The 16,105-nt window shown below is 47.8% G+C and overlaps 1 protein-coding gene across 1 annotated transcript in view; it reads right to left on the bottom strand.

Moving 5' to 3' along the window:
- Positions 1–7,464: 7,464 nt before the first annotated feature.
- Positions 7,465–16,105, bottom strand: part of ADGRE2 (adhesion G protein-coupled receptor E2) — a gene marked incomplete at both ends in the record, with an annotated part of 93,309 nt that continues 84,668 nt past the window's right edge. The window contains 6 exons of the mRNA XM_084249987.1: positions 7,465–7,749; positions 8,272–8,348; positions 8,904–9,044; positions 10,767–10,898; positions 13,244–13,384; positions 13,578–13,712. Of these exons, the coding sequence (XP_084106113.1) occupies positions 7,465–7,749; positions 8,272–8,348; positions 8,904–9,044; positions 10,767–10,898; positions 13,244–13,384; positions 13,578–13,712 (911 nt within the window). The remainder of the gene's footprint in view (positions 7,750–8,271; positions 8,349–8,903; positions 9,045–10,766; positions 10,899–13,243; positions 13,385–13,577; positions 13,713–16,105) is intronic.

Raw genomic sequence — 16,105 nt, 5'->3', positions numbered from 1 at the left:
TGGAAGTTTGGTGTTCTTCTTGCTTCTTGTATATCAATTTTCAGCTCCTTCTTCACATTTGGGAAGTTCTCTTCAATTATATCCATGAATATTTCTCTGTTCCTACATCTCTCTCTTCTCCTTCTGGAATTCCTATAACTCTTGTATTTCCTTTCCTCATGTAGTCAGATAGTTCCCGAAGTCTTTCTTCGTTCTTTTTCCTTCATACTTCTCTTTCCTTTTGTTTTTGTTCTTTCTATTTCTGTGTCTTCAAGAGTACTTATTTGTTCTTCCATTTCATCTATTCTGCTTTCATTGCTTTTCCCAGAGTTCTTTAGTTCCTCCATTAATTCTTTGAACCCCTGCATTTCTTTTGCTTCCCTCTTTACGGACTCAATTTCCTTCTTCTGATCATTGTTTTCCTTTATGAGTTCTGTCATTTTTTTAATCACGGCAATTTTAAATTCTCTTTCTGGAAGGCTCAGAAGTTCTTCCAAGTTACTGTCGTTGCTATCTGGAGGGTGGTTTTCTTTTTGTGGTGTGCGTTTTTCCTGAGGAGTTGCTAGGTTGCGTGTGGTTCTTCTACTCCCTACTGTCTGTTTTCTAATTTGTCATATGCATTGGGACACTGTGTTGCTCGGACTGGCCGGCATCTTGGGTGAACTTCTCCGCTACCCTCTGGCTCCTCCAGGAGCCATCTCTGGCTTCTGAGGGAGCTTTCTGCTGGTTTCAGGAAGACTTTACTGAAGAAATGTCCCTGTTCTAAAATGGCAACGCGGGACTCAGTCCCTGAGCATCTGGTCTAGGCACACTCTTCTACGCGCCCGGTCTGCCCCGGCCGTGGGTGCCTGTTCCCTCTGTGGGCTCAGACTGCTGGTCGGAAGGGGCCTGGCGTGGGCTAATTTCCCAGCTGGCCACTGTCTCCTCCAGGCGCCTTCTGCCCTTTTCAAGCAGACTTAAGAAATTTCCCTGTTCTATGGGGTGTTAGTGACTGTTTTTTTCTGGTCGCTAGGTGGCGACAGAGATCTCTCCTATTGTCCTTGGGGGGCTGTTTTTCGCCCCCCCCCCACCACGTGGGACAGGGAACAGAGTGGGAATGGTAGGGTAAACCTCAACGGCTTTGGGGTTCTGTGTCTGCCTTGTGCCCCACCGTCGTGGAGAACCCACGCCCCGAACATCGTGCCCCGGGTCTCAGTTCAAAGCCCTCAAGTCCAGGACGCAGGCTGTAGTCCAGTTCAATGGCGCAGGAATGGCATCTTTTGCACCCGCTCCCGTGCCTGGGTGCCTGGTTCCTGCTTACTCAGTGAGGGCCTCTGCGCGTCTCCCCGCAAGCCTAGGTCGCAGGCGCGGGGACCTGGGCAGCCGCGATCCCAATCTGCCTTTGCTTTTCAAACATGCCAAGCGCACCGCTTTTCCACGCAAGCTTACGGGCCCGGCCGGGGGCTGTGTGCGCGTCTCCAGAGTCTCTTTGTTCTTCTCTAATGGCGCCCGGAGCCGTTTGCTCACCGCTGCGGCGAATCCTGCAGGGTTCTCCACAGCTCCTGTTCACGGGGTGTGGTGGCTGCAATAGTTCCTTTCCACTCACAGTCCCGCTTGCTGCGTAGTTCGTTCTTGTTGGTCGTTTTAGTTTGTTGTTTTCCTCCTCTCTGCTGGTCGGAGATTGCCGACTCTGTGGGCGGGGGAGGGGAGCAGGGTTCTGCTGGTAAATTTATTTTCAACAAGGGATGTCAAGAACTTTCAATAGAGGAAAGTTTGGTCTCTTCGACATGTGGTTTTGTGGTTCTGGATATCCATACATGAGAAGAAAACTGGACCTCTGTCTTGTACAATACACAAAATTATCTCTATGTGGACACAGATCTAAATTTATTTTTTTATTCTTTTCTTTAAATTTTATTTTTATATTCCCCATACAATTACAACCCCCTTATTTTGATCCCAATCCCTCCTTTGCCTGTCCCCCACCCCCTAAGAGAATCTCTTGTTCATAGTTGTTGATTTTGATATTTTTTTTCTAATACTTATTCTTTTTCTTGGTCCCTTATTTAAGTTTTCTAGATTCCTGCTATGAGTGAGCCCATCAGGTATTTTTCTTTTTCATTCTGGCTTATTTGGCTGAGCATGATCCCTTCCAGTGCCATCCATGTTGCTGCAAATTGCATGTGTTTATCTTTTTTGAATGCTGAGTAATATTCCATGGTGTATATGTACCACATCTTCTTGAGCCAGTCATCTACTTTTGGGCATTTGGGTTGTTTCCAAAGCTTAGCTATTGTAAACAGTGCTGCTCTAAACATAGGGGTGCAGGTGCTCTTTGGAATTGATGTTTCTGTGTCCTTTGGGTAAATACCTAGGAGTGGAATTGCTGGATCCTATGAAAGCTCTATGTTTAGTAGGTCCAGAAATCTCCACACAACTCTCCATAGTGGTTGGACCAGTTTGCACTCCCACCAACAGTGCAGAAGAGTTCCTTTTTCTCCATGCCCTCACCAACATTTGTTGTTGCTAGTTTTTTTAATATGTGCCATTCTCACTGGTGTGAGATGGTATCTCATTGTAGTTTTGATTTGCATTTCCCTGATTGCAAGTGATGTTGAACATTTTTTCATATGCCTATTGGCCATTTGCATTTCCTCTTCAGAGTTTCTTTTTAGCCCTTCTGCCCATTTTTTGACAGGATTATTTTCTTTGTTGTTGTTGAGTCTCATCAGCTCTTCGTAGATTTTTGTGATCAGTCGTTTATCATTAGTGTTGTGTGCAGAAATGTTCTCCCAGTCAGTGGGGTTTCTCTTTGTTTTTGTTATTGTCTCTTTTGCTGTGCAGAAGCTCTTTAATTTGATGTAGTCCCAGCTGTTTATCTTTGCCTTCACTATCACTGCTTTGGGCAATGTGTCTGTAAAGATGTCTTTGATGTGAATATCACATAGTGTTTCGCCTCTATTTCCTTCTATGTATTTTAAGGTTTCAGGTCTTATGTCTAGTTCTTTAATCCATTTTGAGTTGATTTTTGTGTATGGTGTGAGGTAATGGTCAGTCTTCATTCTTTTGAATGTAGTGATCCATTTGCGGGATAGAGTATTCTTGGTTGGCATCTGTTTTCTTGGAGTCTGTTGGCTATGTCCCTCCACTCTGTCCTTGCCCGTAGTGTTTCTTTGGAGAAGTCTGATGTCAGTCTAATTGGTTTTCCTTTGAATGTTATCTGTTTCTTCCCTCTTGTCAGCTTCATTATTTTTTCCTTGTCCTTGGTTCTTGGGGGCTTTACTATTATGTGTCTTGCTGTATTTTTCCTTTTGTCGTGGAAGTTTGGTGTTCTTCTTGCTTCTTGTATATCAATTTTCAGCTCCTTCTTCACCTTTGGGATGTTCTCTTCAATTTTCTCTTTGAATATTTTCTCTGTTCCTGCATCTCTCTCCTCTCCTTCTGGGATTCCTATAACTCTTATATTTCCTTTCCTCATGGAGTCAGATAGTTCCCGAAGTCTTTCTTCTGTCTTTTTCCTTTGTATTTCTCTTTCCTTTTCTGTTTTAGTTCTTTTTATTTCTGTGTCTTCAAGAGTACATATTCGTTCTTCCATTTCATCTATTCTGCTTTTGTTGCTTTTCCCAGAGTTCTTTAGTGCCTCCATTAAGTTTTTTGATCTCCTGCATTTCTTTTACTTCCCTCTTTAGGGACTCAATTTCATTCTTCTGAGCATTGTTTTCCTTAATGTCTTCCTTCTTTAGAGACTCAATTTCATTCTTCTGAGCGTTGTTTTCCTTAATGACTTCTATCAGTTTTTCCATCACGGCAATTTTAAATTCTTTTTCTGGAAGGCCCAGAAGTTCTTTCAAGTCACCATAGTTGCAAGCTAGTAGGTGGTTTTTTTTTTGTGTGTGTGTGTGTGTGTGTGTGGTGCGTTTTTTTTTTTTTTTATGAGGTGTTGCTACTTTGCTTATAGTTTTTCTTTTCCCTGCTGCCTGTCTTCTAATTTGCTTTACACATTGGGACACTGTGCCGCTGGTACTGGCTGGCATCTTTTTGGTGTGTTCTTTCAGGATTTTCAGGAACTGGCAATCCAAACGAGTAAAAAACTGTTATGCCAGAAGTCTAGTGAGGCAGTGCTACTTTGAGTATGCTAATCGTTGCTGTTTCAGAATCTCGCCTCCTTCTGTGTTTAGTTACAAATGTGGGTCTTGTAGTCCCACAGACTTCCCTGCAGGTAGTGCAGCTGGATTGCACTCTGGGTTCCAAATCTCAGGATCCTCCTCTGTGCTCCGACTTCCTGCCAGGTGAGACAGGGCTTGTGGGGGCCTTTAGCTCACCTCTGACTGTGCAGGGAACCTTCTCCCTCTGGCTCCATGGGGAGCCTTCTGCTGGTTTCAAGTAGTCTTAATTGAAGAAAGGTCCCTATTCTAAAATGGTGATTCGGAGACAGGCACACTCTCTTGCACCCTGGATCTTCCCTGGCCATTGGTGCCCGCTCCCTCTCTGGGCTCGGACTGCTGGCCAAAAGGGGCCTGGTGTGGGTGAACTTTCCAACTCACCTCTGGCTCCTCTGGGAGCCTTCTGCCAGTTTCAAGCATCCTTTATTGAAGAAAGGTCCCTGTTCTTAAAAGGCGATGTGGGTATGCACTGCCCTGCATGCATGCCCGGTCTGTCCCAGCTGTGGGTGTCCGCTCCCCATCTGGGCTCAGACTGCTGGCCAGAAGGGGCTTGGTGCGGGCGAACTTCCCAGCTCACCTTGGCTCCTCCGGGAGCCTTCTGCCGGTTTCAAGCAGTCTCTACTGAAGAAAGAAAGGTCCCTATTCTAAAAGAAAGAAAGAAATGTCCCTATTCTAAAATGGCAATTCGGAGACAGGCACACACTTCCGCATGCCTGGTCTGCCCCGGCCGTGGGTGCCCGCTCCCCCTCTGGGCTCGGACTGCTGGTCAGAAAGGGCCTGGTGTGGGCAAACTTCCCAACTCACCTCTGACTCCTCCGGGAGCCTTCTGCCAGTTTCAAGCAGTCTTTACTGAAGAAAGGTCCCTATTCTATGGGGTGTTGGTGATTTTTTTTCTGGTCACTAGGTGGTGCCAGAGATCTCTCCTAGTGTCCTTGGGAAGCTGTTTTTTTTTTATCCCGGGGGACAGGGGAACAGAGTGGGAGTGGTGGGGAAAGCCTCAATGGCTTTGGAGTGCTGTGTCTGCCTTGCGCCCCACTGTCAGGGGAACCGCTCCCCGAATTTCGTGCCCTGGGTCTCAGTTCCAAAGCCCTCAGGTCAGGACACGGGCTGTAGCCCAGTTCAGTGTCTGCAGAAATGGCGTCTTTTGCACCCCGCTCCCGTGTCTGGGCGCCTGGTTTCTGATTACTCAGTGAGGGACATTCACCTCAGTGAGGGCCCCCGCATATCTCCCCACAAGCCTAGGTCGCAGGCGTGGGGACCTGGGCAGCAGCAATCCATGTTTGCTTTTCAAGCAAGTCTCTTTTCCGCACAAGCTTACGTGCTTGCCTGGGGCTGTGTGTAGATCTCTGTGAGTCTTTGTTTTTATCTAATGGCGCCTGGAGCCATTCGCTCACCTCTGCGGAGAATCCTGCAGGGTTCTCCACAGCTCCAGTTCTTGGGGTGTGGTGGCTGAAATAGTTCCTTTCCACTCAAAGTCCCACTTGATGCATAGTTTGTTCTTGTTGGTTGTTTTAGTTTTTTTGTTTTTTCCTCCTTCCTGTTGGTCGGTGAGTGCCAACTTTGTGGGTGGGGGAGGGTAGCAGGGTTCTGAGCTTTCTTCCCTTCTGGTCCTCTTTTATGGCAACTTTCTTCTTCGGGTAGTTTGCTGGAGTCGTCTGTTTATCCTCCATGTCCCAGTTCTCACTGGGACCTGCCACTTTTCCTCCCTATTAACTTTTTTTCAATGGGAGATCTTACTTGCAGCATTTCGACACTGCCATGTTGATCCGCCCCGACACAGATCTAAATTTAAAAGCTAAAATTAGGATACTAGGGAAAACACAATTTAAATCTTTATGACCTTGGATTTGACAGTAGATTCTAGATATTTCACCAAATGAACGAGCAACTAGTTGAAAAATAGATAAAATTGACTTCATCCAAATTTAAAACATCCATTCAATGGAATGGGGAAAGATAATTGAAAATCATTCATCTCAAAGGTTCATTATCAGAACATATAAAGGATACTTACAAGTCTGTGATCCAAAGTCAAAAAACTAATAGAAAAATAGGCAAAAGGGCCTCCCCGGTGGTGCAGCAGATGAGTGCTGGGTTGCAAGCTGCCTGCAGCCTCTGCAGCGGCAGTTCAATCCCCGGCTGCTCCCTGGCCACCAGAGGAGGGTCCCACATGGTGCGCAGACCTCTCCTGCCACCCACTGCTCCCCTCAGCAGTGTGCTTCGGTCCTTCTGCCTGCTCTGCTCCCCACTCTGGCTCTGGTGAATTCTCTCACCCTCCCGCACTTCTCACTGTACCCAGTGCTTGTATAAATAAATAAATAAATCTTTTTAAAAAATTAGGCAAAATATTTAAATAGGCATTTCTCCAAACAAGATACACAAATGTCCAACAATCACATGGAAAGAGATTATCCATCTCCAATATTTGGGAAATGCAAATCAAGACCCCAGTGAGATATTGCTTTACATACACTAGGAAGGTTATCAAAAAATAAAATAAGATGGAAATAACAAGTGTAGCTGAAGGTACGGAGATTGGAGGTCCTGTACATTGCAGGTGGAAATATAAAATGCTATAAGCCAACATTTACACTAACACTATTCACAACAGTTAAAAAAGGTGGCAGCACCCAAATGTCCACCAGTGGATGAGAATATAAACAAAATGAAGTGTATCCACATATGATGAAATATTACTCAACAGTAAAGAGAAATGAAATAATGATACATGTTACAACATGGAGAAGACTCAAGTCATGCTAGATGAAAGAAGTAACATTATTAAGTCATATAAGATCTTATTTATATGAAAAGTTCAGAATAGACAAATCCATAGAGACAAACACTCTAGAGTTGCCACAGCTTGGGGCATGGGAGGAGGGAGGAGAGACTGCTTGGTAGATGCAATGTCTACTTCTGAGCTGATGGAATTATTTTAGGAATAGAAGTGATGGTTGTACAACTCTGTGAATGTAATCAATACCATTGAATTGCTTAAAATAGTGAAGTTTATGTTATACCTTACCTCAATAAAACAAATCCTACTTAATATAAAATAATATAAATTTACATGTTATAATTTAACAAAGTGTCTTTTGAAGGTGCTTCTATTTTATATTAAATTTCTCTTTAAAATTACTTCTTGTGCTGATAACTTACATTAAAATGAATTATATACATATATATAGTACATTGCAGGTAGAAATGTAAAATGCTACAAGCAAACATTTACAGTAACACTATTCACAATAGTTAAAAGATGGGAACACCTAAATTTCCACTAGTGGATGAGAATATAAACACATGCTTTACAGTATTGGTCATTTCTCTTTCACCTTTATTTTCATTTTATGAGATTAAACACTGAGATGCAAATGTGCTCACTCAGCTCCACCGGGACTGGAAGAAGAATGAGGTCAGGAATGGGCAGAGCAGGCTCTGGGTGCTTATCTGTGCCTGCAGGTAAACTGAACGTCAGTGATCCATTGGGCAGGGCCTTGCCCAGGCTTGTCAGTGCATGCTCCAGGCCAGCAAGCAGGTTAGTGGCCACACAGTGCTGCTCTGAGTGGGGCAGGGTCTCCAAGTCCCCTGGGTTGTCCAGCAGATTATCCACCAATTGTGTGAGGTCCTAGGAGGATGCAGACACAGAGCCAGTGAGCCATGAGGCAGGAAAGAACAGACTCTAGAGACCATCTAAGTGGGAGTGAAGATGGCAGAGGTTGGGTCTTTGGCCCTGGATCCACGCAGAAGTCAACGCTATTCTGAATGCAAGGATCATGTAACTCCAAGTCAAGAAACAGCCAGAGGAGCTGCCATTAGTCAATATATGTGGGAGTCTGACAGTGAGAACAAATTACTACCTACAATACCCTCCACCCTGGGCCATTAGAGAGGGTACCATTGTGTTGGGCTCAGCCTTTTCCCACACCAGTTTCTCCAGGTGTCTGGGATACTCCACCTTGCCTCCACCTGGGTACTGCACTTACCCGATGGTTTTCTGGGCTGACATGACATTTCTGCCTAGATCCTGGAGTTTTTCAAAGAAGTGGGAGAGACTCTGAGGAGGGGAAGATCAGAGAGCATCACCCGTGGGTGCAGAAGCATGGGGCAAAACAGGTAGTCACAGTATGCTGTGCCCAAGCATTCCCACCTCCTGAACTCTGCTGGGGCCATGCACCCGGTTCTTCATTGCAGGGGGTGGGGGCATCCAGGTGGGGAAGGAGATCTCTGCGGGGGACAGAACAGTGGTCTTTAGGTATGAAAGTTGGGGTTTTGGGGTATGGTCGGGTTATAATCAAAACAGATCCTTTCACAGATGGTGGTTTTTTGGTTATTCTGGAATACTGGTTTGGCACCCAGCCCTGGAGGCAGCAGCACTTGTATGAGCCCAGAGTATTGACACTGTGGGTGGAGCTGTGACACGGGTGCCACCTGGAGCTCACTCTTCCACATCTGGAGACAAGAAGGGGGTCAGGCCCTTCCCCTGTCTGTGCACCACCCCCTTCAAAGTGGAAGTGCCGCCTGATCCCCCAGCCCTCCCACCAGCCCTATTTGGCTGGAGATGAGCCACTTGGTGACCACAATCCCTGAGCATAGACTCAGAGCCAGGGGCTTGTGCAGAGGGGACAGTCAGCACAGGAGCCCCTTGTAGATGGTGAAAATGTTGACTCAAGGTGTTGGGTAGTCAGGTGGGGAAGATCTCCACTGGGGACAGAGAGTGGATCTTTAAGTGTAAGACTTCCTGGAGGGAAGGGGAGTTCTGGGTCAGGTGGGACCAGGCACCTTCACAGACGGTGGTGGTCTGGTTATCCTGAAATCCCAGTTTGGGCACCAAGCCCTGGAGGCAGTTGCACTTGTATGAGCCCAGAGTGTTGAGGCAGTGGGTAGAGCTGTGACACTGCCCGGAGCTGCACTCATCCACATCTGGAGACAAGAAAAGTGGGTCAATCCCCTCCCCTGTCTGTGCATCACCCCCTTCAGAGTGAAAGTGGCGCCTGACCACCAGCCATCCCACCCCCCTGTTTGGCTGGAGACGAGCCACCTGGTGACCACACATCCCTGAGCATAGACTCAGAGCCAGGGGCTTGTGCAGAGGTGGCACAGGATCACCTTATGGATGGTGAAAATGTTGACTCCAGGGTGTGGAGAGTCAGGTGAGGAAGATCTCTGCTAGGGACAGACAGTGGATTTTTAGGTGTGAGACTCCCCAGAGGGAAGGGGAGGTCTGGGTCTGGTGGAACCAGGTATCTTCACAGACGGTGGTGTTCTGGTTATTGGGGAATCCTGGTTTGGGCGCCCAGCCCTGGGGGCAACGGCACTTGTATGAGCCCAGAGTATTGACGCAGTGGGTGGAGGTGTGACACAGGTGCTGCCCAGAGCTGCACTCCTCCACATCTGGAGACAAAAGGGGGTTAGGCCCCTCCCCTGTCTGTGACCCTCTCACTTCTTCCAGGTTAAGTGTCCCCCACTCCCACTGGCTGAAGGTGATACCGCCTGGTGCCCACACATTCCCGAATGGGGGCCTGGGGAGGGGGATCATGGCTCTGCACCTTCATAGACAGTGTTGTTTGGGCCATTGGGGGACCCAGGGACTGGTTTCCAGCCAGGGTGGCAGTGGCACACATAGCCTCCCATGAAGTTCATGCAGTGGGTGGTCTGGTGGCAGGGGTTCAGACCCCCGGAACATTAATTCACATCTGGGGACAAAGCCAGAGGGTCTACCTCTCTCGAATCACACCGTCATCCTTTCTGCCCCTCAGATTCCTCAGCATTCCCACTCAGGAGCTTCCCCACCCACACGCTCTTTCTCAGCCACTTGGCTGTCAGGGTACAGCCTTGTGATGGCATCTTCACTGTAAAACTCCATGAGCTCAGCATGTCCCTGAAGGGGTCAGAGCAGTACAGTGGGCACTGTGTGGTCCAGAGAAGCTGAACTTCACCTGTGGTGCAAGGTGGGGCTGGGGGTGTGGTTGGCTGAACTGTGAGGAGCTTCCAACCAGGGAGGTTGTGGCACTGAGGCTGCTCCACGTGAACGTGGTGGGTGGGGCTGAGTCACCACTGCCAAGCAGAGCTGCCTCCCCCTTATTAGGACAAGACCAGAGTCAGCCCTGCCCAGCCTGGGCCCCAACCCTGCCTGCACCGAGGACACACCTGCCCTGAGAGTGCTGCCATGTCCCCTCTGCCAAAGCTGGTTATGCAGCTTCCCTCAAGACAGGCTCAGCAGGGACAGTGTCCCGGTTGAGGCAGAAAACTGAGGCCAAGAGGGAAACTTGGCCTCATGGGAGCTGGACTTCCTGCTCAAGGCTTTTAAATGCTTCCTCCTTAGCCCTAGACAGAGGTTCCCCATTTCTGAGCCAGAAGTGATCCCTCCTCCAAATGTGCTCAGATGTGACAGATGAGAAAGGGGCACGGCCAGGGGGTGCTCACAGGGACAGACAGTTCCATAAAGGGAGCTCAGGTCCATCAGGCTCTGCCCCTCCCTGCTGTGGGGGGGAGCAATCCAGGAAGGCGTGTCCTTGGGCAGCACTCTGGCAAGCCCTTGACACTGCGGGAACCTGAGCATCTTCTCCCTCCTCCTCTGTGGCAGGAACTCTCAGCTCTTCCCCAGCTCCAGGGCAGTCTCGCGGCATCCTCCAGGGCCTCTACCTGTGCACAGCTTTGGGTCCCTCGGGTTGAGCTCAAAGCCGGACTGGCACTTGCAGGTGTAGCTGCCCTGAGTGTTGACGCAGATGCTGCAACTTTTACATATTTGGGGCTTCTGCTTACATTCTTCCACATCTGTAAGGGGAAGGAAAAGGAAATAGGTGCCTACAGCTGTGGGCGGATTTCAGGCCTGGGGGTCAGTCACGTTTCTTGAAAAAGAAGCATCCAGAAGACTCTCTGTCTTCTCCTCCGTGGTGGGTGCCTTTTCTTACTCAAGTGGAGCCATTCTGTAGTTGAAGGTGGTGACCTAGATGCTTTGTTGTCCAGGTGTGTCCGGAAGCAGCCTGAGGCCTCCCTGCCTGCCAGCCCCTCTGCCTCCCAGGGCGGCTCCCAGCTGGAGCAGGGACATCGCAGCCACCTGTGTCCCAGCCTGGGGTTTTGGACAGGGACCAGGTGGCCCTTCCTGGGAAGTGAGCGGAAGGGAAATGCTGCCTTCCAATCAGGATCATCTTAGAAGTCAGTGATGGACTTTGTCTTCATTTCCCAGGATGATGCTCACTGACTGAGTTCTCCTTGGAATTCAGGTGACTCTGGCATGACAGTGCTCTTCTGTGTTCTCTGAGACTCTGCTCCATGCAGATGGACCGTGATAGACACCTGGGCCAGGACCCTCAATGGGCTTGCAGGAAGGGGTAGGGAGAATGAAGAAGATGCCAGAGAGGCCAGGGCAACTCAGACAGTGGGTGCCAGGCTGGGATGGACAGTGGGATTGACATCCAGCCAGGCAACCTTGGGTGACAAAGGTGCTTTTCGTGAACCTTACAAAAACTTTCCCTGGACTGGCAGGAAATGGTGAAAATACACATTTGAGCAAGGCCAGTAGTGGGTGTGGCCTGAAGGCTAGAGGGCAGCAGGTTCTGATGAACACTAGGTGACAGGCATTCGGTCTTCTCAGTCCTTGGTCTCCCACCTGGGAAGCAGAGCTACGGGTCATGCTGATTGGGATTTATTCTCCATCTCTTTTCCCAAGTGGTCTGGCTTAATGTGAGCCTGGCTGGACTCCATGAGAGAGAGTTGGACCTGTAAAAGTGATCCCTGATGACGCCCTCTCTTGCCAGTGGAAAGATGGGCCCTCTTCCCCTCCAGCTCTCACAGAGTGTGGGAGAAGGGCCCTCAGCACCCTGCCTGCAACAAACACAACATTCACCTGGTCAGCCAAGTTGCCCACAGATTTGTTCATTGAAATTATTGGGAAGTGGAGGGAAGGATCATGGCAGAAACTTGCGTGGAGAAATTAGACAGTTGAGCAGCCAAGGTGTCAGGTCAGTGTGCCAGGAGGTATTGTCTCCAGATGTGGCCTGCTGCCTAATCTACCCCTCCCACATTTCTGGGAAGAGTTCCTTGTCTCATCATTCAGGGACTCCTGGTGTGGCTGAGCCTACAGACGTGAGGTGGGATCGGGTCTCATCTCAGCAGTCACAGATGATGGCAAAGAAGACAGATGTTACGGGGAAAATAATGTCAGAGCCTTGATAACTGTCTTGAATGCCACCCCACCATTTTCTATTTATAAAATAAGATGCCAGGTTGGCAAGGGGAATGCTCCAAACTTGTGAAGTAGCACTCTGGGGAGGGTTCTGAAACTGGGGGTTCAGAGTGCTGTGGGGACCAAGTTGTTGCCCAGAATAGCCTCTGGATCAGGTGCCTTCTGGTGTGTGAGGAAAGTGGGGTGAGCATCCTCAAATCTCATGGAGGAGATAGAAGACCAGGCCACATGGATGGGGCACAGCACCCTCCCACAGGCCTCTGAGAACCAGCAGTACAGAGCGGGGAGCCCTCCCATTGTGCCTCATGCAGGTGCTTTACCCCCTTGCTCTCTGTGCTCTGCATTAACCTCTAGGGGAAGTCATGGCTCCTACACGTCACTGCTGGCCCCGTCTGTCACTGTGGATGCCTAAAGCCCCAGACTCTGCTTGCCTGCTCTCCTGGAAAGGGAACCAAGCCTGGTGGTGCCTGGAAGCCCAGCTCCTCCTGGGCCCAAAGTCGTCAGGCACAGTCATGGCAAGCAGTATAGCTGGGGCGTGGGGGCTCACACTGTGGCAGCATGGCCCCCAACGATGCCCATCTTGGAGAGGGTGTAATGATAATTTAATCTGAAATCCCAACAACCATCACTGTTTTGTGCTTTGTAATTTTACGTATCTCTCCAGCAGTTCTGAAGTAAGCACCATTGTCACCTCTCTTTTGCAAATGGGTGAACCAAGGCACAGATTGGCAAAGCAGTGTGAAAGTCATAAGTTAACAAAAGGCAAAAGCTACTTTTGTTTTCATTTGTAAAAAGGATTCTTTTTAAAAAAATAGGAAGAAACATAAAATCATCATACTGTAATCATAGCCTGTACCCTAAACTTTGCAAAAATGGTTCTGGTGACACCCAACCCTTACAGGTGAGGAGATATAAGACTCGGGGTCACTCTTACCTTGGCACGTGTTCTCACTCTCATTTCTGAATGTTGTTCCCCCAGACACAAGCTCATATCCTGGGATGCACATGCAGTGGTAGCCCCCATCAGCAAATCTCCCACAGGACTCTGTCAGAGGTAGCCCACACTCGTTGATGTCTGGAACACAGCAGGCCAAAGTGTCACCTCCTAGAGATGTGGGTTCCATGGGGCAGAGACATCCATCCCCTATCTGATGCACCAGTATTAAGCCTGATGTTTAATCAGAAGACAATTAGATTCTGCCCCACAGGCAATGGATCATGCATCACAATCCCTGTGTACCCCTCCAGCACCCCTCAAGTCTCTGTACCATCACAAGTCTCCAAGGGGTTGGTGATGATCTCTCCAGACAAAGAACTGAATCCCGGAAGGCAACGACAGGCGGTGGCACTGACACATGTGGAGTTCAGAGGGCACCACGGAGCATAGGCTGTGGCTGCAAAGGCTGTGGGGGACAGACACGTTTGATCAGAAGGTCCAAAGGAAATCAGATCCCAGCTTGGGATCCAAGTGTAGAAGGGGGGAGAGAAGAAAAGGTTGACTGTCACCCAAAAAGAAAGAGCTCAGAAAATTGGACATTTAAAGATGAATAAACTTTCTCTTATCTCCAGAGGTCTATCTTGGAGACTTGCAGATAAGCCTGCTTCCCTACTTTGTTGTGAGAGGACCCAGATTCCTGGATGCACTCCTCAGCTTATGTCACTAATGGGACTGATTGGACAGAATCACCTCTAGAGTTCAGAACTGAGGGCAACATCAGGAGCACCGACAGCCCTAGGGCAGGAAGACAGAGAAATGGCCAAGAGATGAGAGTACAGCTCCAATTTCAATCCTTTTTCTATTTATCACTGCCTCATGATTAGGGGACTTTGGCCCTGCAACGCATGGCTCCCCACTGCATCCCAAAGGCTCCTGCACTTCAGGCAAAATTGAGGACTTAATCTTCCCCTCCATCTCCTGGAATCACCAAGGAATCAGTTACCAGCAGACACAGCACTGGTGGAACATCAAATATTACAAGTATGGGGACAGAACTTATACAGGCAGCTGATGAAAAGGACACATCTTTGAATCTCCAGCCTCTCCCAATAGAGGTGGTAAAATTCTTCATATGGAATGACTTTGCCCCTGTCAGGTTCTTTGTTCTTTGGCAACAGGAGAAAGCTGATTTGAAGCGGTTGAGCATTGGTTGCTAAGCTGCCTGCAGCTTCTGCAGGGCCAGTTTGATCCCCGGTCGCTGGGCAAGAGTCCCACATGGCACGCAGACCTCTCCTACCGCCCGCTGCTCCCCTCAGCAGTATACTTTGTCAGTCTGCCTGTTCTGCTCTCTGCTCTGGCTCTAGTGAATTCTCTCACCCTCCCATGCTTCTGACTGTACCCAGTGCTTCTATAAATAAATAAATAAATCTTTAAAAAAAAAAAAGAAAGAAAGCTGCTTTGAGCATTTCTCTTCCAGGATCATTCCTATTTAAGGTACATATTTCAGGACATACTTGAAGAGGATGGGTTTTGGATTAAGAGAGCTCAAAGTTTGAGCCCCACAGCACTCAGGGCCGTTGATAGAGAAGTTGATGACACATGAGGAATGAAAATTAACAAACCTGCAGGTAGAGTCATTGTCTCTAGGATAAGGCTTGTCCAAGTACAACACCCATGAAAGAGTTCCTTCAAAATGAGCTCCTTGCCCTCCCTACAGTGCACTAAAGGCAGTATTTCCCCTTTATCATCCAGTCCAGTTCTGAGAAATGATTCACTCACAGCAGTAGGCTTTGTGGTATGCAAACCTCTATGGTGAGAAGGAAAGGCATCTAACTCACAGGCACACCAGTCTAGCTATTAGGGTCCCTCATGAAATCCTGTGAGCCTGGAACCCTGTGACAATCTTTTCACATTTATATGACTTTACAGGGTCTTTCTATTCAGCAAAGGCAAAAATGAATCCCCCTTCCAGGTTGCACTGCCATTCCAATACTCACAAGACCCCAATCTAAACATGGAACATCACAATAAATGTGTTTTTTCCCTTCAAAAACACTCAAAATAGTCCTAGATTCATATTTATTGATAAACGAAAATATTCCTGCTGTGTTTTAAAAGATGACCAAGATTAGCAGAGAGTAAGAGACAGACAGATGTGAAATTATGGTGATTTTTCTTGCCTACATTTCCTATACATCTTTATTTTCTTTTGTTTTCTAGGCCTCTGTGGCAAAATAGTACAGATAGGGCAGCTTAAACAATAGAAATTTACTTTCTTATAGTTCTGGAGGCTAGATTTCCAGGGTCAAGAAAACAGCAGAGTTGGTTGATGGTGAGACTCCTCTCTTGGCTGAAGATGGCTGCTTCTCACTGTTTCCTCACATGGACTTTCATCTGCATGCAGAGAAGTAGGGAGATATCCTTCCTTCTTTAAGGACATCAATCCTATTGGATTAAGGCCCCAATCTTCTGACATTATTTAAACTTTACTCTCTATAAAAAAGAGAAAAAAAGAAAGCTCTATCTCTATATATTGTCGCCATGGATTAAGACTTCAACAAGCCAGTTTAAAAACACATAGGAGCTTTAGGAGTAGGCAGAAAAAAAGTCAAAATCTTTGGAAGGAATGTTGAATAAATAAGAGGAAACACACAATGGTTTCTAACAGGGAAATAATCTTACTCTGGCCAGCCAATTCCCAGAAGAAGCATATGAGGGAAATTGTCCCTTTTTCCTGTATTTGTTCAGGCTTGAGAGAAAGTTCAATTCAGGTACTGTAGCAGAAAGACTGACTACTTTCCATCAAGACTAGCAGAGAGTAAGAGGCAGACAATTGTGAACAACTCTTCTTTTGAGCTA

The sequence above is a fragment of the Talpa europaea genome (assembly GCF_964194135.1).
Source record: "Talpa europaea genome assembly, chromosome: 12".
Classification (NCBI taxonomy): Eukaryota; Metazoa; Chordata; class Mammalia; order Eulipotyphla; family Talpidae; genus Talpa; species Talpa europaea.
The sequence above is the reverse complement of the archived record's forward strand: the minus strand, read 5'-3'. Positions and strand labels throughout refer to the sequence as shown.